Source organism: Artibeus jamaicensis, unplaced genomic scaffold (assembly GCF_021234435.1).
Source record: "Artibeus jamaicensis isolate MK-2021 breed Jamaican fruit bat unplaced genomic scaffold, CSHL_Jam_final scaffold_614, whole genome shotgun sequence".
Lineage (NCBI taxonomy): Eukaryota > Metazoa > Chordata > Mammalia > Chiroptera > Phyllostomidae > Artibeus > Artibeus jamaicensis.
The window spans coordinates 3941695-3968567 of record NW_026522050.1 but is presented as its reverse complement, the minus strand read 5'-3'; the positions used below and the strand labels follow the sequence as shown (position 1 = coordinate 3968567).

Here is a 26873-nt window from a genome sequence, read left to right as displayed (position 1 = left end):
CAACCTGCTCGTCCCCCCTCCTGGAGCCTCCCGACAGCCAGACGTGCTGGCGGGCAGAGCCGCAGAGACGGCACAGGGTGGGATCCTTTCCCCCTTTACTACCACACCTCCCTCTTCCTGCTCACCCTCGGGGCCTTTGGAAAGCAGGACAGGGTGCTCGGGAACTGGGCCCCCTGCCCAGAAGTCCTTCCCCGTCTCCAGTGCCACCACCTGGGCTCGCTCAGCCATCTGTCCCAAAGCTTCCTTAAGACACCTGGGCACTCTTGTTCGGAGGATGGACATTTATTAGCACAGCCGGGTGTGCCGCACAGAACGCGTATTCAGACAGGGGTCCCTGCCCAGGAGGCTCACAATCTAAACGAGACACGACAGGTACACACAGGACACGAACACAGGGAGCGGGGCATCTTCAAGGGGCACAGACGGTCGGGGAGCCACGGCTGGGGCGTACAGTGAGCGCAGCGGTGTCCTGCCGGGGGTCGCTGTGGGAGAGAGGAGAGCGCAGCGCGGCCCAGGGTGGCCTTCCAGAAAGCAGCGGCGTCCAAGAGGGGCTTCCGGAGGAAGAGAAGGCCAGAGGGCTGTGGTCCCCGGCCCAGGAAGGGAGGGGCGAGTCTCAGCGTGGTGACGGATGGGATGGAGAGGCCTAGCCAAGTAAAGGTAGGAGGACGAGGCGAAACGTCCAGGAGAAGGCCCTGGGCCGCCGGCGACAGGCCGTCCCCTCTGCTGGGCCGAGCTGTCCCTGTTCTCAGGCCCAGTTTTCCGGAGCCATTTATTTCCCCAGACAAAGTCGGAACTGAGGTTCTGAAAAGGGGCACCCTTGAGACTACTTACCTGACCCTCGGGCTCCCTCCGATCTCTGGGGCAGAGATGAGAGGCCAGAAGAAATGGCCACCTTTGGACTGGACGTTCACACTAGGTGCTCAGACATTGGTGGGGCGGGAAGGGGTGGGTGGGCAGCTTCGGGTGGGGGTACTTAGTGCTGCGGGAGGAGGCAGCTGCTGGCCAGGTGCCGAGGAGCACCTGTCACCCTCCCACTCGGGAGTGGGGCAGGAGCCAGCAGATGGACACGCGACATGAGAGGGCACTCGTTCCCTCTGTGCCTGTAACCAAGGTAGCACCTTCCACTGAAGTGCCCTGAGAGGTGCCAGGCCTCGCTTCTCCTGGCGATGCGGGGTGGTGGTGCGGGGGCGGGGTGCCGGGATGGTCGTTATCTGTCTGTGGTCTGAGATTAGAGGAAGAAAATGGCTTATCTGGGACCACAGGGTCTGGAGCAGGACCCTGGGTCCAGTGCCCGCAGGCTGGGTCTGGCCATGGCCTCTTTTGAGTTGCGGAGACTTCTCTGATCCTAAAGGGTAAGACCCAGAAAGGGTACAGAGAAGCCCCAGGTGCAGCCCACAGAGCCGGAGCCCTCAGGGACCAGGAAAGAGCTGACGCTGACCTGAAACCACAGTGGCCCAGCCAGAGCTCAGGCGGGGCTGCGGGAGGTGGAGAGTACCCCCTTTGGTTTGTCTGACCTTTCTTGGAGGGTGCTGAGGGTCCCCTGGGAACTGGGGGAGGGGATGTAGGGCTGGGTGAGCTACAGGGGTACCCCTCACCTCACCAAGACTCCACTCCCAACAAGCCTTGCTTCAGGCCTGATCTGGGAGGTGTGGCCACTCCCCTGCTTTCTGGCCAGCTGGTGGGTTTATATTGCAGATCTGAGTGAGGACAGGACTGGAAGGGCCTCACCCCCAGTGAAGACAAATCTCCAAGGAGACAAGTTGAGGGGAGACTCGGCCCCAGGCTCCCCCTCGCCCTCACCCCACTGCCTCTTCCCCTGGGAGGTGAGGGAGGGCTGGGACCCATGGAGGAAACAGCCAAGGCCCTACTTTTCCACGATCCTTTATTAATCAGAACGGGCCTTGCACACACAGCAGGGCCCATTCCCACAAAAATATGATTTTGCAAAGAGGAAATCTTGCTGGCTTAGAGGGTGGTTGTGGTGGAAAATTTTTGTGTGGTTCTTTCTTCCTTTTTTACCCCCTTCTTCAGTTTTTCATTTCTCTTTGATGCCTTTTTTTTTTGTGACAGTGGGTTTTTGCTTTGTTTTATTTTTTTTAGAAAACACTTGCGCTCAAGGACTCAGACACAACACAAACGACGGCCGCCGACCCCCACCCTTGGGGCCCCAGCTGAGCTGGGGCCTCTGGGGGACCCCTTGGCTTTTTTTTTTTTTTGTGGCTGTTTTCCTGGCATCTGGCACCGGTGGGCAGGTGCGGGGTCCTGGGGCGGTGAAATTTGTACAGCAGTTCCCTGGGGAAATGGTCACAAGAAAGGGGTACCTGGACAAGATGATGACTGAGTCTAGGGCGCCCACAAAGACGAGAGGTGGCACTCATGAAGGGGCCTGGGACACAGTGAGGAGACAGATGGGCCCAGGCCGGCCTTGGCTGTCCCTGGAGGCTCGGTCGGGGTGGGGCAGGTGGGCCTCACTTTCAGGCTACAGTAATAATACTTTGCTCACGGGTAGCACCTTCAGAGTTCTCCTGCCTTGACCCCCAGGTCAGGTGACAGCGGCCTCGCAACCTCCCCTATGAGGTAGGTGAAGTATTATTACCATCATTTTACAGATGGGGAAACTGAGGCCCCAGGAGTGTGGGTGATTTGCCCAAGGTCCTGGGATGGCAGCAGGACTCCCGTGCCCTCCCTCATCCTCCAGTTCCCCCATTCCCTGTTCTCCTATAGCCTAGACCGCCCCCCCACCCCATACCACCCGCCTCCTCCCATACCGGCACACCCAGCCCTCAGCCCACCACCTGCCACCCCTCGCCCAAGTCCCGGCTGCGCGTCTGGGGCCTGGGGAACCCCAGGCCACTTTCACCAAGGTGCCTGGGTGGAGTCAGACAGGGAACAGACTCGGCGGCAGAGACGCTTTCTGCACATGATTGGCTAGGAGTCCCGTGGTGGGGCTCAGAAAAAGGGCTGCAATGGTCCCGCCCACTCTTTGCAAAGGGGTTCAATCCCCCAGTTCTGCCTGGGACTGGGCTCCATCGCTCGCTGGCTCGCTGGCCTCCCACGGGAGGAGGGGCACAGGATCCCCTCCACCTCCTGAGACAGCACCCTCTCTTTGCTTCCCAGACTCCGGAGTCTCTACCCTCCCATTTCCACTGCAGGGGGCTGGTAGTGACCCAGACCGCTGGATAAGGGAGGGTGCATTTGGGACAGACCCTCATTTTAAGCAAAGCTACAATAGAGAAAAATGTTGATTTACAAGGAATGTGGGTGACTATCTGCTGTACATGAGCACTTTTCACTCTACGAAAGGATTCACCTACTTTGTATGATACTCCTCCAGATCCAAGGGGAGGGGGTGGGGGCAGGAGTGTGATTCAATGTCAGAAAATTTCGATATGGGCAAAATGTGACCCATGTGCTGCAGAATGCTCAGCTCAAGGGGAAGCCTACTGAAGGAGAATGGTTCTCAAATGCCCATGCTTTTGCCATGCTCTCCTCTCCTGGGTGGGGCGGGGGGTCAGCCCCATCTAGGGTAGAACTGAGGTCAGAGGCTGCGGTCACCGACGGCGGTGTCCGGGCGCCACCTGGCGGTGGATGCTGGGAACGTCAGGTCCGGGTCGCGGACCTCTGGATTCTAAGCTGTCCCCAGCTGTCTTGTATCAATACCAGGACCCGCATGGGGATGCGCCGGTTTAAGCAGGGATCATCATGAAATCTGCCGTCTCCAGGGGGAAGCCAGCTCTAGTCTCTGCAGCAGCTGAGGCAGAGAAGCCACAACTTCTGTGTGCGGGGCAACCTCAGAACTCACAAAATCCTGGAATCCCCCTGCTTCCTTGACCTGAACTGAGAGGGGCAGAAGGAGCTACTTGATGGGGAGCAGTGGGGACGGTGGGGAGACGCTCCTGCAGAAGGCTGGCTGGTGCAGGACCAGAGACGGGGGATGAAAGGGAGGGTCTGTGAGCGTGGAGGGTGGAGGATGGACGGCGGAGGAATGTATGTGTGTGGGGGAGGGGCGGGGTCTGCAGACGGAACCAGTGAAAAGGGAAGGAAGCTGGGATCAGGTAGAATATTGCCAGCGGGGCTGGGGTGTGAGGTCAGGTATGAAGAAGGGTGTCTCTTGATAAGGGTGTTAGGGAAGAACTGGTTGGGGCTTGGGGCCCCAAGGAGGAGGGGAGCAGGTGGGTCCTGGTGGAACGTGATACACACAGTAGGCGCCTAAAAGGCGTGAAGCCATGTTCACTAGATGAAAGCACTGGGGAAGGAACTCTGAGCAGAGAGCGGCCCTGCGGGTGCAGGAGGCAGGAGGGGAAACAGCAGGAGGCGGCCCTGGTCTCAGCCCAGCTCCAGTCTGACCCTCTTCCCCACCCCACCCTCCCCATCCCCACCACTCGCCCCTCACCTGCCCCCTGTCCTCTTCACAGTCTTCAGCACTGCTAGCCCCAGAGGGACAGGGAGCGAGCCCCCCACCCCACACAAACATGCACACGCACACGCACACACACACGGTAGACACAACACGAGTACACAGGGCCGCGGCTCCAGGACCCCAGAGGGGGCTGTATACTGTCCTCGGCATTCAGGGCCCAGCCGGCACCTGAAACTGCCCTGGGTCAGGCCTCTCCTGGCCAGGCCGGGCCAAACGCCTCAGCCTCCCCTCTCCTGGGCCCAGGCCGAGGGCTGGGGGGGGGGGGCAGCCTCTCTCCACTCCAGGCACTGCCTTAAAGAAAACGGGGGACTGTGCCCACCTGGCGGGCCTCTGGAGGGATCTGCCTGTCTGTCTGTCTGGCTCTCATGACCTCCCCCACTTCTTTAGTATCAGCAAGTCAGGAAGGAAAGGGGCAAAGCAGAAAAAATGGCTCCCAGAGCCCCTCCCCCAGAGCTGGCTGGCGGAGGATGGGGCTGGTACTTCCTAGAAATGGGGCCCAAATGCTTTCTGGGTCCCCTCCCTGGCCAAGCCGCAGGGCCCTCCCCTCACCCACGGCAGGGGGACCAGGCTGGGTGTTGTGCATAAAGTGGTGAGGGCGTGACGGGGACCCGGTCCCTCGGCCCCCTGGGCCTCCTCTGGCCCACTCAAGCCTTCAGCTGGTGCCACTGGGCCACAGGCTGCCGGGGACGGGCAATCATGTCCTTCCAGTGTTTCACCTCCCCAGGCCCACTCTTCCAGGACAGGTAGATCTGGGGAGAGAGGGACGAGGGCGGCATTAGTGGCTCACTCGGAGGCGTTGTCCCCTGCCCCCACGAGGGGCTGACACTCCATCTCCACAGCTCCACAAGGACCCCCTCAGCTGTGATCTGGGGGCGCCAAGGGGCTTCCTCAGGCAGGATGACCTATGTCACAGAGCCCCCCACACCCCCCCCTTCCCCTGCCAGCCTGACCTACTTTCTTTTGCAAGCCCGGCAGGTACGGCCCTTCCCAGTCGGCCTTCCGACCTGTTTTGCCATGGGCAGGGGGTGGGGGGCGTTCAAGGTGGGAGTGGGGGCAGTCGGCCTCCAGACTCTTCCCTCCCCTGAGTGCTGGGCACTCTCTTTCGATCGCTCCCGCCCGCTGGGCCCTTACAACACACCAGGGGCCGAGCCAGGGGCTTTGCACACAGAGGACTTGGGAGGCAGGTCTATTATCCCCATTTTACAGATGGAGGAACTACAGTGCAGAGAGTTAAGAGATTTACTATAGTCAGAGAATTTATAAATGGTGCCGAGGGATTTGTGCCGAGGGTCCCGCCGGCCTCTGTGTTAGGGGGTCTGTAGCCTCGGGGGCTGCACGCATGATCCCCAGCTTGCGTGGGTGGCTGGCTACGGGGCTCCCTGAGCCACCCGGGCCAGAGCCAGAACGAACTCACCTCCGCCTTACTTCAGCCCACAGAGAGCAGGGCTGCTTCAATGGGAGCTATAATTGGTATCTACGGAACTCCCTACTTCGAAGGCTAAGCTGCTGAAAAGCCTGGAAGTAGATAATAGTTACTTGGCCCAGGGCCCTCAGCCTGGGCTGGTCAAAGAGAAGCCGAGCAGGCCCTGGCCCCGCTCAGAACACACAGTCCCGTGCGGATTCGGGTAACCTGCTCCTGGGGAACTGGCTCACCTGTGACCACAGGTCAACCAGCCCTGCGCCCTGGGCCTCGCTAGTGGCAGGCAGGGCCAGCCCCCCTGGGTGGGGCAGCTGCTTCCCTCGCCTCCAGGAGCTGCGCCCTCCATTCCCATCTGGCGGAGGGACGCCTCCACCTCGGCCCCTCCCTTGTGGGGGTTCTCCCTGCTTCCCGCACACGGGGCCAGGCCCCGGCTCACCCACGGCGCGCCCTCGCCTGCTCCTGGCATCTCCCCTTCCTCTCTGCCCGCCCTGGACACTCGCTCACTGGCTTCCTGCACTGTTCCCGGTCAGACCTCCACGTGAGTGAACACACGTGCCCTTTGCAGGGGGTTTCAGAATAACTTCTATTATAGTAGTAGCCAACATGCATGATCGAGTGCTGTGTGACGCGTCTCGCCTGCGTTACTGAGCCTCCCAGCGCTCTGCGGGGCTGGGGCCGTCTTGCTCATTTTAAGGGGGGAAATGAGGCTCAGGGAGGTTATGGCCGTCAGTAGTCAGAGCTGCGACCTGGAGCCCGGCAGTCTCGCTCCCAAACCCACACTTCTAACACTACACCATGAAGAAACACAGGAGCGGATGTTCCAGAGTAGAAAGGTGCAAGGCGGTATGTCACAGAAGCACACCCCGGAAAAAGGGCACACCTCACGGCCAGGCGTGGATGTGCTGGCTAAGATGTGAATAGGAGAGGTCGCTTTTTAGAGCATCTCGGGCCACTCTTACACCACCCTGTGAAGTGCTGCAGGGTCGGTATCAGCAGCTCCATTTCACAAATGACAGTGCTGAAGCTCAGAGAGGCGAGTGACTTGCCTAAAGTCACACAGCCGCTTAGCAGCAGGTGAGGTAGGAAGCGAAGCCAGATGTTTGGAGTCTGACTGCAGCTCCCCCCACGGCCCCACACAGCTTGCCCTCTGCAGACGGGCCCCTGGGGACGCTGCTCTGAGGTCCTCACCCTGGAGGTCTCTCTGGGACCCTGGGCAATTCCTCCTCCATCTCCTTAACCCCCCGACCCCCGCCTTTCCAGCTGTCTGTCTCCGCTGGTGGATCCACAGTACAACAGAGGAGGAGTTCCGTCCAATCCCCCCATTTTCAGAGTCCAGAGAGGGGAAGGGACTGACGCTGTCTCTCCCACTGTTCGGCCCTGGGCCCGCCTGCTACCCCTCCTGCTTCCTGTAAGCACAGACCTCTGCCAGGCGCCAGCTGGGGCACCACCCCACCTGCCTCGCCCCTACCTTGCCGATGACGTCATTGCGGCTGAGCTTGTCCTTGTCCATGACAGTGATGATGATGGTCGTCTCCCTCAGCTTCTCCGTGGGGATATCAAAGGCAAAGGACTCGTTGAAGATGGGATTCAAGTTCCTCTTCATCGTCACCGTCTTCTTCTTCTCCACCCGTTTGTCCTTGTACATCAGCCACACCTTCACGTAGGGGTCTGGGAACCAGGAGGGGAAGGGTCAGCGGAGCCGTGGGCAGCTTCCCAGGATGCCTTTCTCCCGCCAGGGGTGGGAGCTGGGGCCAGAGGGGCTTGTGTGCTTTTTGCAGAGGGCCAGAAAAGCCCCGAGTGAGGAGGGGCTCGGGGGATCAGTGGAGGGAGGAGTGGAAGGGACCTTAGCCGTCACTACTTCCTCTCGTGAGTGCAAACGAGGAGACGGCGCCTCAGAGAGGCCGGGTCTCGCCCAAGGTCACAGACAAGCAGTGTCGGAGCTGGGGCCAGACGCCAGGTCTCCCCACCGCAGTGTCCCTTCTTCAAGACTGTGGGACAGACAGAGCCTAAGAGGACGCTGACCCACAGGCAGCTCCGAAGGGGGCCACCCAGGGCTCTAGGAGAGAGGAGTCGAGACTGGAGGGGCAGGCGTGGGAGACGGGGGTAATGGGAACAGTGTGGACCTTGCCATTCCCACCCAGTGTGACACCCGTGTCCCCAGAACCCCCCCCGGCCCATCTGCCCTCGTCCCCAAGAAGCCCCAGAACCTGATGTGCCCCCGATGTCCATGGCTTTGAGGTTCCGGGCTTTGATGATGTTCACGATGATGGAGTTGGCAGAGGGGTTGTAGCAGAGGGACAGGAGCAGCTCCCCTCGGCTCCCCTGGGAGGCCAAGGGCAGGGGTGAGGCCAGGCCACGCCCCCAGCCCCCCACAAAGGGAGGGCCGTGGGGACGGGGGTGGGGGGGCGGAAAAGGTGGTCGAGCCCTCTGGCCTGCCCCATGGTCCCAGGCCCCCTCCGCCCTGACCTGGGCACTTGCCCCCTCCGTCCACCACCTCAGTCCTGCTTGCTCTCCCCTCCTCTGGCAGGTCCGTGCTCGGCCCCCCAACCCCTTCCCCGAACAGAGCCCTGGGTTCCTCCCTGCAACTCGGGCGGGTCCCCGAGTGCCGGGCCCAGTGCTGAGAGTGCTGGTAGGAACTCGGCCCCGTCGAAGCCACCCCTCTGCACAGCACTCCTGACCTTCCCGAGACCGAGGGCGACTAGGCCTGGGTCCGGCAGCCCTGTCCGCTCGCCCCCCGCCAGGGGCCCGCAGCTGGGGCCTTACACTCCCATCGCTGCATGGCTTCAGATCCTTCCAGAAGGTCTGCATCTGGGTCAGGTCCACCTTGTTGAGGGGGATGGACACCTCCCCAATGGGGTCGTTGCGGCTGAAGCGGTCATAGTCCAGGACCTGGAGGTAGAGGACCCTCTGCACCACCTTCTCGTAGGGGAAACCTGAGGGACAGACAGCGCAGGTGACCAGTGGGACAGGGGGCCCCCTGGGGCCTGGGCAGGGCTCCTGGGCGGGGAGGCTGGTGAGGAGCGGGCTGGCTCTGCCCCTTCGGGTTGCCGCCCACCCAGCACGGTGGCCCATACTGCATTCAGGCCTCCCAAAGCCTTAGCAAGAACTGTCACTGCTTCATCTGTTTCTCGTGACAACTCTCTGCGGTGGGTGGTCTCCCATCCTTCTTACGGGTAAGGAGACCGAGGTTCGATGGCTTGCCTCACCAAAGTCCCACAGACACCACAGAGCAGATACTGTCCATTCACTTGCTCATTCATCACGCGCCCGCCTCTGGGACTGGACTGCGGTCCCCTCGCTCTCTGGGCAGCCCTGCCACTGCCAAGCGTCCCGGGCAAGTCTGGGCAAGCGGCCCTGCCTGAGGGGAGCAGGCCTGCCAGACAGGAAGCCCCGGAGGACCCGGCAGAGGGAAAGGGTAGCGGCACAAAAGTCCAAGTGGACGCGTGACCGGGCTCCGCACTTCCCTGCTCACCCTCCCGACGCATCAGCCTGCCTTCCAACCTTCCGCGCCGGATCCCACAGCTGTCCCCTTCTCCACTGTCCCCTCCTTCCTCCGAGCCACCGGCACCACTGGCCTAGACAGTCACAGGAGTCTCCAAGCTGCCCTCCCCTCTTGCTCACTTTCTCCTCCTGTCCATTCTCAACACAGCGGCCAGAGAGAGCTTTTAAAAATAGAAAGCACATCATAACACTCCTGCCTAAAGCCTTTCAGTGGCTCCCAGTGCACTTAGAATAAAAGCCGTGCCCTGAGCCCGCTTCCACAACTTGGCCCCGCTGCGCTGGCCCACTTGTCTTGCGACCGCTCTCCACCCAGTGACTGGGCTCCGGCCACCCGGCCCCCTTCACTGCCTCTCCTACCGGGCAGCCCGGCTGGCCCCCACCACGCCCTGTCTCCACTTGCTTTCCTGGCATCCCAGATGGGGTCAGGCCCCTGGTCCTGCCCTCTGGTGCTTTCCTTTTGCAGCTGAGATCACAGGCCGTGATGGAGATGTACCCGTTTTCTTGAGCCTGACTCTCTCACTAGGCTAGGATTTCCAGGAAGGTATCTCGGTCCTCAACCACCGGATCCCAGCACCTAACACTGTTTCTGGCACGTAGTAGGCACTCGATAAATATTTGTTAAGTGAATCGATAACTGAACAAGTAAGTGCTGGTGAGATGGCCCGATGGAGCCGCGGGAGCTGCGGCTGGAGGGAGAGCCGGGGAGGGAGCTTGGAGCGGGTGGACCAGGCCCTGGAAGCCAGGGGACCGGCTGAAGCTGCTGCAGCCGTTGGACCCTGGGGGAGGGGCCGGCCTGGGAGGTGCAGAGTGCACAGACCAGCCTGGAGGCCCGAGGGGATCAGATCCCGAACCAGGGTGTGAGCAGGAAGGAGAGAAGGGCAGAGCACCTCAGCCCAACTGATGGAGAGGATGAGCTCTGGGGGTTTCTAGTGCCTTTAGCCAAAGACGCTAGAGGCGCAGAGAAGCCTCTGACAGGAGCAGGTGCACTAGAAGATGAAATCCTATGTTCCTTGGACTTCTGGCCTCATATTGAGGGGGACTCTATCAGCTTGGAGTACTCGACTTGGAGTACTCCAGGGACCTTGCCCAGGTGACCTTTGGCATCTATTCAGGTGACATGCATGACAAGTGTCCTGGCAATGTTGGAGACTCCAAGAGGCCCTTGCACCTGAGTTAGCTCTCTTCAACGCCAGAGGAGGCAGGCTCCTATTTGGCAAACTCCTATTCATCTATCACAACCCACCCTGAATGGCCCTTCTGGGAAATGTTCTGCAGCACCACCGAGGGGAGCTCATACTGGGTTCCCGCAGCACCCGTCATGCAGTGCATGGCCTAATTATTTACACTTCTCCACGTCTCTGTCCTCCCTTCAACCAGCAGTGCCTCGAGGGCCCCAGTGCTGTTCTGCTCTCCCAGTAGTCAGGAAAGTGCCTGGTTCAGAGTTGATGCTAGATGAAGGTTAATGGGAGGGAACAGTGGACTGGGGCTGTGCCCATGAGCCTGGCCCCACTAATTGGCTCCATACACCTCTGGACGGCTGGGCCTCTTGCTGGTCATACCATCTCTAAACGGACCCCCACGCTCCTCTGGGGGAGGAGAAGGGTCCAGAAACACAGGAGCACCCACTAGCTCACCCTCAATGGTTTATTTAGTGGGAGAGCTGGCCGCCACCTTGCAGAAAGAGTGGGGTGCCTGATCACTGGGACACCAGGTGGAAGAGAGTCCCTGGGGCACATACTGAAGGTTCCAGAGAGCCAGGGCACTGGGATTTGTTCTCACTGGTGGAACAGGGCTGTTGGGTGGTGTCCCCATGCATCTGGGGGCACTACTGTGAGCACAGAGAGGCTCGGGAACTTGCTCCACATCACACAGTAAGTAGCAGACCTGGGATTCACACTCAGGAAGCCTGGGCCATACCCTGTGCTCTTAACCACTACACTGTGGCCGCTCCAGACGCTCCCCCTGCAGATCCTGTGGGTGCCTCCCTCCTTCCTGCCCTCCAGAGAGGAGTCCTGTGTTGAGCTGAAGTCCTGGGGGCAGCCCGGCTTTCCTCCCAAGCCTCCGGCTGTGTGGCCGGCTCCACCCAGGGCCCTGGCCTAGTCCCAGGTGGACACAGCGTGCAGCAGGTTAACTGGGCAGGACACGTGCTGTGAGGGTCTTGTGTGTGTGTCTGCACACGTGCATTCATGCCTGTGGTCACGTGTGTACAGGTGCGTGGTTGGGTGGGGGCGATCGTGGGGGGGAAGGCAGGCCCTGGGTGGGTGGGAGCAGCACCGGTCTCACCTTCAAAGAGGAAGGTCTCGTTCCAGTGGGGGTTCAGGTTCTTCCTCTTCACCTTGGTCTCCAACTTGTGCTTCTTGTCTGGCAGCAGGTAGATCTTGACAAAGGGGTCACTGGTGCCGCTGAAGTCCTTGGCTGGCAGCTCCTGAGCCTTCATGATCTTCACGGTGAGCGTGGACTCCTGGAAGTTGTAGCCGACGCTGAACTGGATCCGGCCCAGGTTCTCTCGGCTGCAGCCCTCGTGGGCCTCGTCCTCCTCGGAGCCTGGGGAGAGCTGGGGTGGGGCAGAGGTCAGCAGCGTTGGGAGGGTTCTGCTTCCCCAAAGCCCGCCCCCCCCCGCCACTGCAACCCAGCACACTTAGGCCTCTCTGTGCCCCAGGCCAGCCCAGCTGCTGAGAGCTACACTCTCCCCAGTCACCAGGGGGGGCTGGTGGGGCCCGACCACATTCACACCCAGGTGAGGATGCTCAGACAGTGGGCAAGTGCCTTGGAAAGGGTGGAACAGGGAGGGCGGGCAGAGCCAGCCCCTGTCCCCTGAACCCCGGGGCAGTGCACACCTCACTCCCCAGCCTCCCTGGACGCCCTGGGTCTGCCCTCTTTGCTCCAACACAGGCTACCCTCGCCTCCCCTGGTCACCACTGAGCTGGCTGGCCCTGGGCTCCTTCCTCCGGCTTCCCACCCTCCCACAGCTCTGCGGGGGTTTTCGTGTGTTTTGTCCAATACACCAACACAGAAAGCTGGGCCACCAGACAGATGAGGGAGATCGTTCACATCTCAAAAGAATGGACTGTGTTATTTCTTTATGACTCTGGAAAGTGACTCTGGAGTTCTGAGGAAGGTGTGATTTACAAAATGAGAAAGGCGCGGTTTCAGAAGCGACGCCTGCTTGTGCAAGGCAGGGGCATTGCAAACACAGATTCCCAGGCCCGAGGCTCTGGGAGCCTGATGTGACAGTTTGGGGACCTGGGGGATGGAGAGCAGAGTTGTTTAAGAGGCCTCTGAGTGCGGCACAGCATGCTGAGGACCTCGCCCGATCCAGCCCTGCCCCCCAGGGCGCCACCTGGGCTGATCCAGCCACTGACAGATTCGCGGGTGGGGGTGGGAACACATGGGTGTCTCACTCCCAGGCTGACACCGAGACCGGAAGCTGCTGGGGGCGGGTCTCTGGTCCAAGTCTTCTCAGCTGTCACTGCTTATTGGGAATATCTGGGTAGGCTTTAGAAGACTGCCCACTCCTGGCCACCTGGGTCCCACCCTGTACCCCGCCCCCAAACCAGAAGGTCCCTATGGCCCTTCTTTCCTCCTGGAGAGGTGGCCCCAAGCTCTGAAATACTAAATAATACAGGTGACAATATGTATAGTGTGCACCTGCCACAACAAAAGACTCTTACATCACCTTCTTACTGATCCCTGGCAGCAGCGAAGCGGTTATCACCGCTCTTGCTGAGGAAACTGGCTCAGAGAGGTTGCGTCACATGCCCAAGACTGCACAGCAATGTGAACCCTCTCTGGCTTGAAAGCCCACTCTTTCCACCAAAGCAGATCCACATCCCAGGGTGATGTTGGGTCTTCCCCCCAAGCCAGTGAGGACATACCTGCCCCAGGTGAGAAGCATCCAAGTCATAAAAACAATAGGCCCTGCCTCATGCCTGGCCCTGCCCTGTGCTGGGCACCTGGCCCTCACACTCCCGCAGTGTCCGCGGAGCCAGGAGTGGCCATATTCCATTTGGTTTGGGGCACAGAGAGTTGCCTGGGACTAAGTGGCGTGGGAAGCTCAGACCCGGGTCAGTGCTGGCCACCACTAGCGCCCTTCCAGCTCTCCTCACTATCACTCTCGCCTCCCGCCTGGAGCCGGGGAGGGGCTGAGTTGTCCCCCATGCCCCTCTTCCTCACAGTGGAAGAGGGTCCCTCCAGTCCCTGCCCACTGCCCCCCCAACCCCACCGGCCTATCCAGGCATCCTGGCAAGTCCACCCCAGAGGCCCTGAGAGAGCGGGTTCCCTATGCAGACCCAGTCCCCGCACCTGCGCCTTCCCTCCCCAGGCCCCCGTGAATTCGGTTTCTGCCTCTGCAGAATGCGACTGTGAGACCTAGCTTACACTGTTCCTGGGAGGGTTAAATGGAGTCCGGACCCTCCCACCGTGCTGCTCTGGGGCCTGCAAAGACCTCTTGTCCCTTCTCGTTCCCCCCAAAGTTGGGGTGGAGTTCCTGGTGAATGGAGTCCAAGTGGCCCCAGCCCCACCCGAGGGCTCTCTGGTCACTTGGCTCTTGGCTCCCAAAGAAGAAGGCCTGGGAGTGGGGGTGGGGTGGGCCAAGTGGGCTTCACCACAGAAGCAGGCAGTGAGTTTGTGCTGGCTCGCTGCCCTGGAGCCCTAATTAACCAGCTGGGGCAGCTCCAAGAGCTGTTTCCAAGGCAACGGGGCTGGCCACCCCCACCCCGCCCCAGGGGAGGTGCTGTCTGAGCCCCCTGCTCAGGTAGAAGCATCTGGGTAGTGCTGAGGTGGGGTGACTCGGGTTCAGGTGGGGGTGTGGCCCAGCCTCCCCTCTGACCCTTCCTCTGGCCAGCTGTGGGTGCCCCACTCCTTTTCCTGACCCCCAGCTTCCCACAGGCTGGGGGCGGGAGATCAGATGGAGGCTCACTTCTGTCCTGCTTGGCTACTGCTAATGACCTGCCTGTGGCTGGGCAACAGTGAGTGCCTGGCTGGCCTCCTCTGAGGGTCTGCTGGGCCTGTGAGGGGGCACGAGGCCTGCACTTCCTCCCTCTGCCCGGGCAGGCTGCCCCTCCCCGGAGCCACAAGGGGCAGGCCAGCTGGCTGGGAAAGGGCTGTCCCTTCTGGGAACCTGGCTACTGGGGAGCTGCGTAGCCAATTCAGAGAACGTGTAGAAAGACAGGATGGCCTGTGGCGACGGCCTGTGCAGAGAGGGCAATGGCTGAGCCATCTGCAGGAGTAAAGGACAGATAAGACGGTTGGGGACAGCCAGGCCTGCGGGGGCCTGTGGGGCGGGGCAAAGGGGAAAGGTGAGGCGGCCCAAGGGAGACCCGACCTGGAACAGGGAAAATCTGGTGCTACAACCTGCACCCAAGGGAAAGAGAGATCCCGAGACCCACCTCAGGTCTGAGGCCAGGGAGTCTGCATTTTAACAAGATCCCTGGGTTGGGTTAGAAAGCATGGGCGGGGGGGGGGGGTGGGGGGATGGTTAGACCAGCTGGAACCCTAAATGGCAAAGGGTGGGGCCTAGGGATTCTGAGGGGCCCCAGGGAGGGTGGGGGCTGCGGTGTTAAGACAGTGGGCAGGGGAACTCTGAATTGAATGGTGTCTGCACTGGCGAGGGCCTGAGAGCCTCCCCAGCCCCTTCCTTCTCTCTATGGGAGGGAGGCCAGAGGGGAGCCCAGTCCAGGGAGGGGAAGTGACTTGTCCCAGGTTACGTCCAGTAGGAACACAGCTGGCACTGGGTTCCCACCCTTACACTCTCCCCAAGCCTCCCTGGGGCTTCTGAGCTGCAGAGGCTGGACTGACTCCTGCCAGGTCTTTGGAAAACGTAGGTGGGGCAAATGGCCCTGACTTGTTGATGCTGCCACCAGGGGGCGCAATGGGAAAGCCTCCACCATCTGCCTTGATGAAAAATGTCCAAGAACCACAGGGCTGGGATCCTGGTGGGGTGAGGTGTGGATGAAAACCTGCAGGACCCACAGTTCCTGCTCTCCTGATTTCACTGGCCTGCAGCTGGCCCCCAGCAGTGGGGGATGGGAGGGTCTCTGGGACATGGGCGTGAGGCCTGCTCCACAGGGAGCTCTGCCTCAGACCTCTGCCCCATGGGGTGTCCCTGCGAGAAAGGAGGCACCTCCTGTCTCCGGTCCTCTGCCCACTAGCCCTTCCTTCTAGGACCATAAGACCATCTCCCATGAGAAAGTTTTCTCAGGCCCCTGTTCAACCCGGAAAGACACCGGAGGATGGCAGTGTTCCTATTCTCACTTGACAAGTGAGGAAACCGAGGCAGGAGAGCCCATTCTGGTGAAAGAGCTTGTCATCACGCTGGTGTCCCTACCTGAGTGGGTGGCCCCAGTTTCCATACACGTGCCCCCCAGGCCCCTTCACCCAGCTCCTGCATGGGCCCCTGGACCCCCTCACCATGAGCATCTCGCTGGTGAGGGAGTTGACGAGATCCGAGACAGAGGAGTGGGGCTCGGTCCGACGGTCAGACTCATCGTGAGGCGTCTGGCTGGGCACCGGGGCCGTGTTCACTGCCTTCCCTCCTGCAGGCAACCTGGGGGTGGGGTGGGGTCCGGGTGAGCGAGACCGGAGGTGGGCAGGGCTGGCTGGGCACCACAGCCTGGGTGGTGGCACGACCTTCTCTGAGACCTGAGCAGCTGCCACCTCCTGCAGGTCAGTAGGAACAGTCTTTTTGTCCACAGGGAGGCCTGGCTCCCATCCCCCACCTGTTCCAGTGTGATCTGCCTTGGCTGCCCCCGTGGATGCTGTTTTGGGGGGTCCTCCCACTCCACCTGTTCCCCAGAAAACCCCACCCTTCACTCACAGCTTGCCTGGTGGTGTCTGAGCATGTCTCCCCCGCCCCCGCCGCACCCCAGAGGCCCGCTGCATCCCTGCTCACCCAGCCTGGGAGGGGAGGCTGTAGGCCGTGTGTCCAGGCGGCCTCTCTGCATCATTACCCTCCACACACACACCCAGGGGGCTTGTCTCCCGGGTGCCCCACCTGTGTTTGTTCGGGCTCGGCCAGCACACAGGTGCCCTTCGGGCCCGAGACTGACCAGATGAGGTCAGGACCAGTGTCCACACAGCTCTGTCCAGCAGAACGTTCTGTGGTGACAGCAGTGGTTTATTACCTGTGCTGTCCACGGGTGGCCACTGAGCATTTGCAATGTGGCCAGTGCGACTGAGAATTGAATTTTTCATTTTGTTCAACTGAAACGCACTTAGATTTAAATAGCCACCTGTTGGGTAGGGTAAGCCGTCACCCTTGGCTCTCCGGTCCCCACCCTCACCCCGCTCTGAGGCCTGTATACGTGAGAAGGCTCTCCCCCAGAGCCAGAGAAAGATGGGCTACCATGCAGAAACCCCGGATCTGACCATTCCACGAGAGGCCCTGTCTGCACCCCAACTCCACACTGTTTCCAGGAAGCCAGACTCTCTGGGCCAGTAGCTAGGCAATGAGCCCAGGCTCCATCTCACTGGGCTCAGGAAGGGGGACTAAAAGCCTATCCAGGGACCAGCTTGGAACATCCCATGAGGAGGAGGGGTGGGGCAGGCATCATGGAGGAGTCCGGGACACTGGCAGTGTGGGGTTCAGGACAGGCTACAACAGAACAGCTTTGAGAGTACCAGAGCCAGACGTGGAGACAACACAGGCTGGACACAAGCCATGGCCCTTGGTATGAACCAGCCACCAGCACATAATTGGCCAAGACAGACACAGACGGACATGCACGGAATATGCCAGGTCCTGGAAGGGAGACACCAGGACCCAACAGCAGGGTGCGTGTGTGCACAAACACACTCACACAAGTGCACGTAAGCCCACCTGACACTCAGGGGACAGGGAGAGAATGGCACAGGCGACAGGCAGGTCGACCAGAGCAGCGGGGTGAGACACACCAGGGGTGCACACACGTTGAGCCTGAGGGGAAACCCACGTGGGGAGGAGGCCCGAGCATGCCAAGGTGTGCTGGCGAGTGGGGACAGACCGCAACAGAAGAGCAGGGAGCCATCTCAGGGACACGCGCCCTGACAACCAGGCGCCGCGAGAACCGGGCCTTGCCTGGACAACGCACAAACGCCCCCGCCCACCTCAGGGACGCTCGGGTGCCCCTCCCGGAGGCGCGGCCACAGCAGAGTACGCACGCACACAGACACGCCTGGGAGCACACACGCACACACGGACACACGCGCGGGCACGTGCTCACGCAGGCAGGCACGGGGAGGAAGAGGAGACTGAAATAGCTGGAGAGGTAAAGTCAGGTTAAAAATAGAGGGGTAGAGGAGAGAGCGGAGACTGACTGCTGAAGGTATGAGAAAGTCAGAGTTATTTTGGCCACACCACTGCATCAGCACAGCTGCAAAGCAGCCTGGGAAAAGATGGTCAGCGCCACGGAAGCTATTGGAGGTTACAGGACAGAGAGAGACAGAGAGACAAGCGCACAGAGAGGCAGAGGGAGAGGCGCAGGGGCCCGTCGCCGGCCCGGGGACATCCCTGTGAGGAGCAGATGGGAGGAAGGATGTGGGGGGAGGAGAGGCCGAGAAAGGTTAGTTGGAGACGAGCGAAGAAGGCTGCAGGGTGCACAGGGGGACAAAGAGGAGCGAGGCGGCCGAGAGGACAGGCAGAGAGGAGGCGGGGGACACACACCGCAACAGGAGGAACATGGTGACTTTGGGGCAAGGAGAGCGATGGGGGTGGCCAGGTCCTGGCCCAGGCCCCTGGCCCACTCCGGTGGGGGTGGGGCCACGGTGGAAACCATTTGGATCCCAAGCAGCAGTGGTGAGAGGGGCGGCTGAGAGCATGAGGCGGGGGGATGGCGCAGGGCAGATGGGTGAAGGTGCAGGGCGGGGCCTGAGCGCCAGGGGCTACCTGGGCCTCCCTCCCTCCCTCCTGGGCCCCAGAACAATCTGAAGTCCTTGGGAGCCAGTGCACTGGGGCCCAGGGGCTGGGAGATCCTGCATGGAGCACTTCCCAGCCACCAAGAATCCTGGGAGTAGGGACAGTGACCCACCCTTCCATCTCTGAGTTCCTTGCTAGATGCACCCCCATTTCTTGTGGGACCTGGAGGGGCCGCTCTTCCCCCCAGGGTCCTCCTGTCCCCCTGGAGCCTTGTGCTAACAGACTCTGGGGGCAGAAAGTCCTCCCCAACAACAGCCAAGGGCCTCGCACCCCTTATCCCAGAGTTGGGGTGGAAAAGCAGGTGGTGGGTCTGGAGGCAGAAGCTGTTCAGGAGGGGACAGCTGACCTATGCCTCACACTCCAAGGTCCAAGGAGACAGGAGCCCAGAGGGCTGGAGCCCTTAGGCGCCTGGTGCCCAGGGGGTGGGGCCAGTGCCAACCTTGGGGTGGGGAGAGTGCCAGAAAGGAAGTGCTGGATTCTGGACGCCCTTGCAAGCACCCCGGAGACCATGAGAAATGAGTGCCAGGATGGATGGGTGTGACCGGCTGGGAAGAGCGTGGGTCCACTCGGAAAGTCAGGCTGGGTCCGGTGAGGGCCCGTGGCCTGCACCTCCACACCCCCTTTCCCAGGAAGGCAGGGGAGAGCTGAGGCAATGATCAGAAGGGATGGCAGTGTTAAAATGTGGAATGAGGCCTAGGTGGCAAAGAGGTAAAAATAGGCTGGGGGTGAAAATGGAACCAGTTAATTAACACATGAGTGATGTGAAATCTCGTTTCCAGCCTGCATCTGCTCCCTCACGCTTCACACCTTTCCAGGCAGGCTTTCTGAGCCTGACCCCACTGCTGCAGCCTCCGCCCTCCGCCGCTGGGCCTGCCAGAGGCCCAGCCCCGCGGCCCCAGCCCAGGAAGCGGGGACTCCTGTAGCGCCAGGTGAGTTGGGGTGGCGGGCTCTGTTCCTCCTGTACCCCAGGGGCTGGGCTCAGGGTGTGATACCCCCTGAGTCACTGAGTGGCAGAACTGGTCCCACCTCCCCTCCCACTCTGTGGGGGACTTCGGCTTTGCCCACCATACACATGCAACTGTGGCCTTGGACAGGAAGACACCAGAGGGCTGGTCCCCAGAAGCCACCGGAGGGGCAGGCAAGTCAGCTGTCTTACTTGGCCCATCCTTCCCTAACCCACAGGCCCCTGGCAGCAGCTTGGGACCGTCCCTTCCTGTACCTAAGGGCCTCTCAAGGAACAAGCGCCAGGGTCCCTGCCTGGCTGACGGGACCTGACAAGTGCCCAGCCTGGTCCCTCACGAGAAACTTAGTGTGTCTGAGCTGCAAGGGGTCACCCCATCCAATCCTCCATGTGACAGACAAGGAAACAGTGGCCCAGGAAGGGCTGGGACAGGGTGAACCGGAACTAGAAGGTGGGAGTCCCGGCCACCGGGCCACATGCTGTCGTGCAGCACAGGGCTTCAGTCTGATGAGAGGCAGACCTGGCCAGAGCAATGGCCCTTCTCCCACGGACACAGGCGTGTGGCCGGGTGAGTGGAGGCCACCAGACCAGATGCAGGACCACCACACCTTTTCAGTGTTGCTGGAGCCTGGGATCTCCAGCCCTCCCCCATCCCCTCTGCCAAGAGAATGCTCCAGGCCCTCCCTGAGACGGGGGCGTCTGGAGATGCTTCCCTGAGACCCTGGTGGCTGAGGCTGTGGCCAGTTAAATGCCCAGCCCTCTGCGCAGCCTGTGCTGAGGGCGCAGGGGCTATTACTGGTCCCCACAGGGCCCTGAGGGCCAGCAGCCCGGCTGCCAGGGACAGGTTGCTCCTGGCCCCTCACCCCGTCCCTTCCTCTTGGTACTGCAGGTTCAGGGTCTGCCTTTCTGGTCACCAGGCCTGTCCCCCGCCCCGGACCCTCCCCACCAGGGACTCTTCTTCCACCAGCAAAGTAGCTGGTCACACCTCTGCAGCGGGGGTGTGACTGTCAGCCCAGCAGGGCCTCCAGGCAAGAGGGAGGTTGGGGTGGCGGGGATGAGGGAGAACAGGCTGGCGCCCCTTCCCTAACATCCCCCCCGCCCACCAACCACCGGAGAAACTGGGATTTCTGGGTCAAGGCAGAGATGAAAGATGAGGGGGCAGCGAGAGGGAGCCAAGCGGGAGAATGGGGCAGAAAGGCTGGCTTGCTCCGGGCGAGGGCAGGCAATGCCCAGGGAGCAGGCTTGATCCAGAATGGTCCCAGGACGGCCACACTGGCCTCAGACCCAAGGGGCACCAGCAGGGTGGCCGCGTGTGAGGCCGCCAGCTGGGGAGGGGTCAGTCCTGCCGCTCCAGTGTCCATTGAAGGCACCGCCGCTTCTTCCAGCAGCAGGGCCGGCTGAGGCGGGCAGCCTCTCCGCACATCCTTCTCTGCCGCCACGGCGGGCCCTTGCCTGAGCTCGTACCTCTTGTCCCCCTGAGCGTTCTGGTTCTGCTGGGTTCCTGGGTTTTGCAGGTCAGGGATATTGGCAAAGTCATCCTGTTCCGAAAGCCCTAAGACCAAGGATAGCACCACCATCCGGCCTTCCCTGCCCCGGGTGGGCAGCCCGCCAGCAGGGGGGTGGGGGGAGGAGGAGGCCCCATGGGCGGGGCGGGGAGGGGGAGGAGAGAGAGACAGAGACAAAAAGAGAGAAGAAAAAAGCGTAAGAAACTGGCCCTGCAGGAGAGAAACCAAACTTCAGCACCGTCAACGGCTGCGGAGTGGAGCAGGAGGGAGGCGGGGCGGGAGGGAGGCGGGCAATGGAGGGGAGGTGTCCACTGTCTGAGACCCGGCGAGCCTGGGGCGGGGCCGGGCAGAGCAAGATTCTCCGGAAAGGGATCAGGGTCAGGCAGAGGCCTACTGAGAATGGCCTGTGACTGGGACTCCCTGAGGGACCCCGGGGGGACGCTGAGGGGAGTGGAGCCCGGGCCCTGAGACTTGGCAGGCTTCCAAAGGCCAATTCATCTCCAGCTGAACCAAGGCCAGGGGCTACTGGCTTTGACCATCTGGGTCCCTGGGAGGAGAGGGAGGAGCTCCGTCACCGTCCTGCTGCGGGACTGTGCAGGCAGGTGTGGTTCCCAGCTGGGAGGTTCGTAGAAAGTTTGGAAGTCCAGCGGGCACCATGCTCTGTGCTCATGGAAGCCTCTCGTAAAGACAGCTCTCGGTCACGGCCAGCTGGGCGTGCTTGATGCCAGGAGGAGTCTTAGGGGCTTCCTCCCCTGGGTCTCTGGACACACAGCCCATCAGAAGGAAATGGAGGTCCCTTCCGGCCTCCGGTGTACTGGCCGTCCCGGGCCTTCCGCGTCCCCTTCCTAGAGATCCAGGCAATAACCGCCGAGGCCATCCCTTGGGGAAGCAGTCCAGAAGGCAGGAAAAAGCAAAGACGGAGTTCGAGAAAGTGCAAGGACTTGGCAAGTCTGGAGACGTCCAAGCAGGACTCGAGGGAGCCTGTGTCTGAGCCAGCACAGCCCAGAAAAGGCTGGACGGTCCAGGCAGAGCAGCCAGAGCAGACAAGGAAAAGGCGAGGCCGTCCTGGAGTTGACGTGTGGGCAGCAGCCTGGGGGCCAGAGGTCAAGGTGTGGCATCCTTAGTATGAATCGTTCTCGGAAAAGTGCTGGGCAACTGCCGGCTTGCCTGCCGCCCCTCATCAGCACCTGAGTTCACAGGCATTTTCTGGGAGCTCATCCGGCGTCAGGTCTCCCATCCGAAAAGGGGAGGGGTTCTCAGATGGCACAGGCATGGAAGCATCTCAAGAGGGTCCAAGGGAAAGATGCTAAGTGGGTGGAATGTTCTGAAGAGGGGTGAGATCCGGGGTCAGGAAGTCCACCACTTGCACCTCCATCCGGAAGGGCAAGGCGATGATAAGCAGCTGGCCAAGGCTTTGTCCGCAAAAGGCTGTCAACTAGGGAACTCTAGGGAGGAAATGACCTCTGGAGGGAGGTCAGGGCACAGAGTCTTGGAAAGTGGGGGCTGGCAGTGAGGGGACAGGAGGGGAGGAAGCTGAGTGGCCGCACAGTCTTCTCTGCCGTTGTGTCTCTGTCTTAGGCGTGGTCGCTCCAGGCTGACACTTGCACTGGCATCTCACTTTGGGGACGAACCCTCACTTCCTCTGTTCCCTGCCCCACCGGTGCTGCTGGGGGGTTGGTAAAACGCCATTTGGCTGCTTGGGAGCTGGTGGAGCTGGGCAAAGGCAGACCCAGTGAAAACAACATGTTTTTCCCTGGTTAAAGCCTTTCTCAGACACTCCTTTTGCTCTTCTTAAAAACAAAACGGCTCTTCTCCATAAACTCCGGATCTGTCATTCTCTCTGATCTCAGGCCGGGCAAGGGCAGGAATGGGGGGCGAGATGGGGAGAGTCGGGGGGAAGCTGGTGGTGTTGGGTGAGAAATGCCTCCCTCCCTGAGAGAGGGCGTGGGATTTCGAGGGGCTGGCCCTGGCTACTCTTCTCACCCTGACGCTCTACCTGGGCCTCGGAGACTAAACTGTAAGGCAGGGGTCAGGGGTCAGCAAACTACAGCTGGCAGCCTGTGTTTGTAAAGCCCACACGCCAAGAATGGTCGGCACATTTTTGAACGTGATCGAGGCCGCAGGGCCTAAAATATTTACGACCCGTGCTTCACACAACTGGCCGGCCCCTGCTGCGGGAGACAAGTGGGGTTACAGGGGGGGCAGAGGGGGCGGGGCACTGACTGGCTTTCAGCTCCGTTCAGGCCACAGCAGAACCAATCCCCATCTCTCTCCTGATCCACGCCAGTGCCACCGCACCTGCCTTGAAACGCACTGCAACCTGGAAGCCAGGAGGCTCTGTGGGCACCTGGTCTCATCCTGCCCAAGGGTCCCCGGGTGGGGAGGAGCCCCCGTGGGCGTGCTGCCTGGAGTTGCCAGGTAGAGTCGCAGGCAGCACATGTCCCGCCAGGCTGCGGCCACAGGTCACTTGCACGAGTGTGGGAAGCTGGCGTGGTGCAGCCTCTTCTGTTGGATGCCTCTGCCAGGGGCCGTGCTCCCGGCCGCCCTGGAAATTGGGCTGGGGTCCAGCCAGAGAGGCAGAAAGCCCTGAGGGACCTGCTTGCCTTCAGAATCCCCACATCTTGCCAATGAGCTGAGGCCTTGAGCTTGGCCTTCTCCTTCCTCCTCCCTTTCTCTTCTCCCAGGCTTGGTGTGCTGGTCTCCTGCTCCCAGGAGAAGACCTGGGCGAGGGGAATGACCCCAGAGCCTGGAAGGAAGGTCAGGTTAGGCCCAAGAAGGCGGTGATGGGGGGGTGGAAGACCAGACCTGCCCTGGGCTCTGAGAGTGAGCACAGGTGCCCACAGGGGCGCTGCGGAGCAGAATGGGTGCTCCAGGTAGGAGGGCCCTAGGTGGGGCGGGGAGCGCATGGCTGGGGGAGTGGCTGAGGTCCGGGACTGATGGTACATCGTTACTTCTCAGACCTGTGCACTCAAAAAAAGACTCTGATTCGGAAACGACGTTCTCTAAAGCGTTGGGAGGAACATCCGAGATTTGAGGGCGGGGCCCATGGTAGGGATGGGGGCATGAGAGGGAGGGAGGAAGTGCGGGGAAGCGAGGGAGGAAGTGAACTGGAGGGGAGGAGGCAGGGCCTGGGAGGCCAGTGGAAGGAGACCAGGTTTGGGGGGAGACAGTGAGGCTGGCAGGGGGGCCACGAGCAGCCGGGGTCCAGGCCAGAAGAGGAGGCAGACTGGGACTCAGCAGCTTCCCTAGGGCCTCCACCTGCTGTTAGGAGGGAGCTCCTCCGAGCCCGGGGACACCAGGGTCCTCAGGGGGGCGGCTCAGAGAGGAATCATTCCACGGGGGGGCTTCTGGCTTGGACTACAAGCCACAAGAGACTGGAGAGGGGTTGGCCGAGTCTGCCTAGCACCCTGCCCTGGAAAGGGAGGGCCAGCTGTCCCCAAGGAGATGTAGAGGAAAGAGGCTGGGTTGGGGAGTTGGGGGGCCGGCCGGCTCAAGGGGGGGACTTACAGGAAGGATTTCATGTCCAAGCCTCGGTTTCGAATCTGCCCCACCACGTGGTCCCAGCTGCCCGGGTTGGAGCGGCTGCGGCCAGCAGCCGCCCGGTACTTGGAGCCGGCCGAGGCGCCCTGCCGAGCCTGGCCCCTGCCATAGGCCCGGGGGTTGGGGCCGGGCACTGAGGCCGTGTGGGCCTGCAGCTGGCCCAGGCTCTGGCTGGTGGTGGGCTGGCTGGGCTGCCGGCCCCGCTGGTGCTGGCTCAGCGGCTGCTGCAGGCTCTGCTGCCGCATCAGAGTGCGGGGTCGCTGGCATTTCGGCTCTCCCGTGGAGCTGGGGATAGACTCAAGGGTAGTGGCCGTGGACAGGGTGGAGTCCTCGAAACTTGGGGTGGGTGGAGGAGAGGAGAGAAAGGAGAAGCAGGTGAAGGGATCACAGTGCAGAAGAAAGAAGCCTAGAGCCAGGACTGGGAGGCCCCAGTGCAGGGCGTGTTCTGCCGGACCTCGCCAGGCCTCCATCACAGTTGTCGCTGCTGCCGTCGCCGCCGCCACCTCACCCAGGAGGCCAGAGAGCCCCAAGCCCACCCCGAGGCCCCCGGGTTGGCCCCGCCCAGCCCTCCCTCTGGCTTTGGCTCAGCTTAACGCCCAGGCACCTCCTGTCTGAGCAGACCTCTCGGCTGGTCTGATGGGCCCCAGAAGCTTCAGAGGCTGATGCACGGTGAAGGCAGGTCTCCAAGGCCCTGCGGCTGCCTGTCATGTTGGAATGAGAGGGGGTGGGGGAGCTGCTGCTGTCCCCTCCCACCGTCTCACTGCGGGACCACAGGAAAGTCTGCCTCTGTGTTCTAAGTACTCCTGGCCTTTGGGGACATGAGGAAATCCAGGCCAGGGCAGAGCTGGCCTAGTAACGTGTGGCGAACAGAGGGAAGGTGGCAATTCATAAGCTTTGTGCACAGAGGCCAGGAGTGTCGCTGGGCTCCCAGACCTCTGCGCTGTGGCCAGGGCTACCTCAGGGTTCAAGTTCTGGTACAGATCTTTGCCCTCCTTCCAGGGTTACTGTTTCTGAGGGGAAGTGTCCCCTCTTGGCGTCTTCGGGAATGACCGCTAGTTGGAGAAGGGAACCCAGGGAAGGGGCAGACGGAGCAGGAGCTTCAGGAACCAGGTGTCTGGCCACTTGGCACACTTCTGATGGCAAACAGGGTGACTGTCTTGTCCTCTGTGCATTCAAAAGAGGGCATTTCACGGGCCCACCGGCCTCTCAGAAAAAACGCTGGGAGCAGGTGGCGGGCCCGGACAGGAGACGGGGCATGGCTGATCAGAGGCAGTACGAGGTCAGAGACCTGGGTTCGACCCCCATCTCTGCCACTTCCGGATTTGGGGACTTTGGAAAAGGGAGTCCACCTCTCAGTTTCTTCATCTGTAAGATGGGAGTGAAAAATAATCTGAGCTGCCTCTGTCAGCTGGTGGCCGTGAGGACCTCATGAGGCCAGAGCTGGGGACGTGCGGTGGAGCCAACACTCCTGTGCCAGTAATGGTGGCAGCCGGAGTCCGAGGCCCCAGGCCTCTGCTGGGTGACCGCCGGCTTCACGCCCTGGCTAGAGATTTCAGCGCATCCAAAGGGCAGGGCCGGGGCCTCGGGGGTCCCAACCTCTCCCCCTGCCCCTTCCCTCTGCCTCCCGGTCCAGTGGTCTAGGCCAGGGGTTGGCAAGATCTGGGTCCTGGGCCAATAGTTTTCTTTTTTTTAAATAAAGTTTTATTGGAACACAGCCACTGTCCTTAATTTACGGGCATACCTCATTTTGTTGAGTTTGCTTTACAGTGCTTTGCAGATATTGAGGGTTGTTTTTTTGCTGTTGTTGTTTTACACAAATCATAGGTTTGCAACAACCCTGAGTTGAGCAACTCTGTAAGTGCCATTTTTTTTAGCAACCAAGTATTTTTAATCAAGGTACGTCTATTTGAGACATAATAGACAATGGTGTGGTGTAAATGTCGCTGTTACATGCACTGGGAAACCAAAACAAATGCATGTGACTCGCTTCATCATGACATTCACTCCATTGCATGGTCTGGAATGGAACTGGCAAGACCTCCAAGGTTTTCCTGCACATCTGTCTATGGCTGCTTTGGGCTCCAATGGAGGGGCTCAGTTATCGGAAGAGAGTGTACAGGACTCGCAAGGCCTATTTCCTATCTGGCCCTTTACAGAGAAAGCTTGCCGACTGTTGGCCATGCACCTCTGGGCTGCCCAGGGGAGGGGCCCCAGGGCCCCGGGAGCCGCTTTCACCGCTGCAGTCAGACCTCAGCTCTGTTCACGCCCTGAGCCTACCCTGGGAACCGAAGGACAACAGTTAGGCTGCCCCTGCGGGCTGAGAGGGAGAGAGAGAGAGAGAGAGAGAGAAAGAATAAGAGAGAGAGAAAGTCAGAGAATAGCAGAGAGAGAGAGAGGGAGAGAGAGGCAAGACATGGCTTTAGCTGTGGTCTTGGGCGGGGAGCAGCCTTTCCTGGCCCAGGCCTGGAGTCAGAGTTACCCCTGGCGGGGGGACGGGGGGCCCTGATTGGCCAGACAGGCCCGTGGCTCTCTCGGGCAGGCAGAGGCAGCGGGAGGACGGCACCTGGGTGGCCTCCTCCTCCTCCTCCCTGCTGACCTCATTTTGGTTTCCTATCATATCCAAAATTAGTCCGGTT

The 26873-nt window shown here is 61.1% G+C and overlaps 1 protein-coding gene across 8 annotated transcripts in view; it reads right to left on the bottom strand.

Moving 5' to 3' along the window:
• Positions 1-4403: 4403 nt before the first annotated feature.
• The window catches only part of SYT7 (synaptotagmin 7), a 56674-nt gene continuing 34204 nt past the window's right edge, over positions 4404-26873 (bottom strand). For 4 of the 8 annotated variants that reach the window (XM_037137749.2, XM_037137751.2, XM_037137750.2 and 1 more), the window contains 6 exons: positions 15750-15885; positions 11625-11895; positions 8604-8773; positions 8048-8162; positions 7309-7508; positions 4404-5169 (listed from right to left, as the gene is read on the bottom strand). In XM_037137749.2, coding sequence (XP_036993644.2) covers positions 5065-5169; positions 7309-7508; positions 8048-8162; positions 8604-8773; positions 11625-11895; positions 15750-15885 — 997 coding nt within the window. In that variant the 3' untranslated portion in view covers positions 4404-5064. Of the gene's footprint in view, positions 5170-7308; positions 7509-8047; positions 8163-8603; positions 8774-11624; positions 11896-15749; positions 15886-20656; positions 20780-24204; positions 24732-26873 lie in introns of those variants that run through there. The other 4 variants (XM_037137746.2, XM_053659223.1, XM_037137748.2 and 1 more) reach the window with 2 other exon arrangements.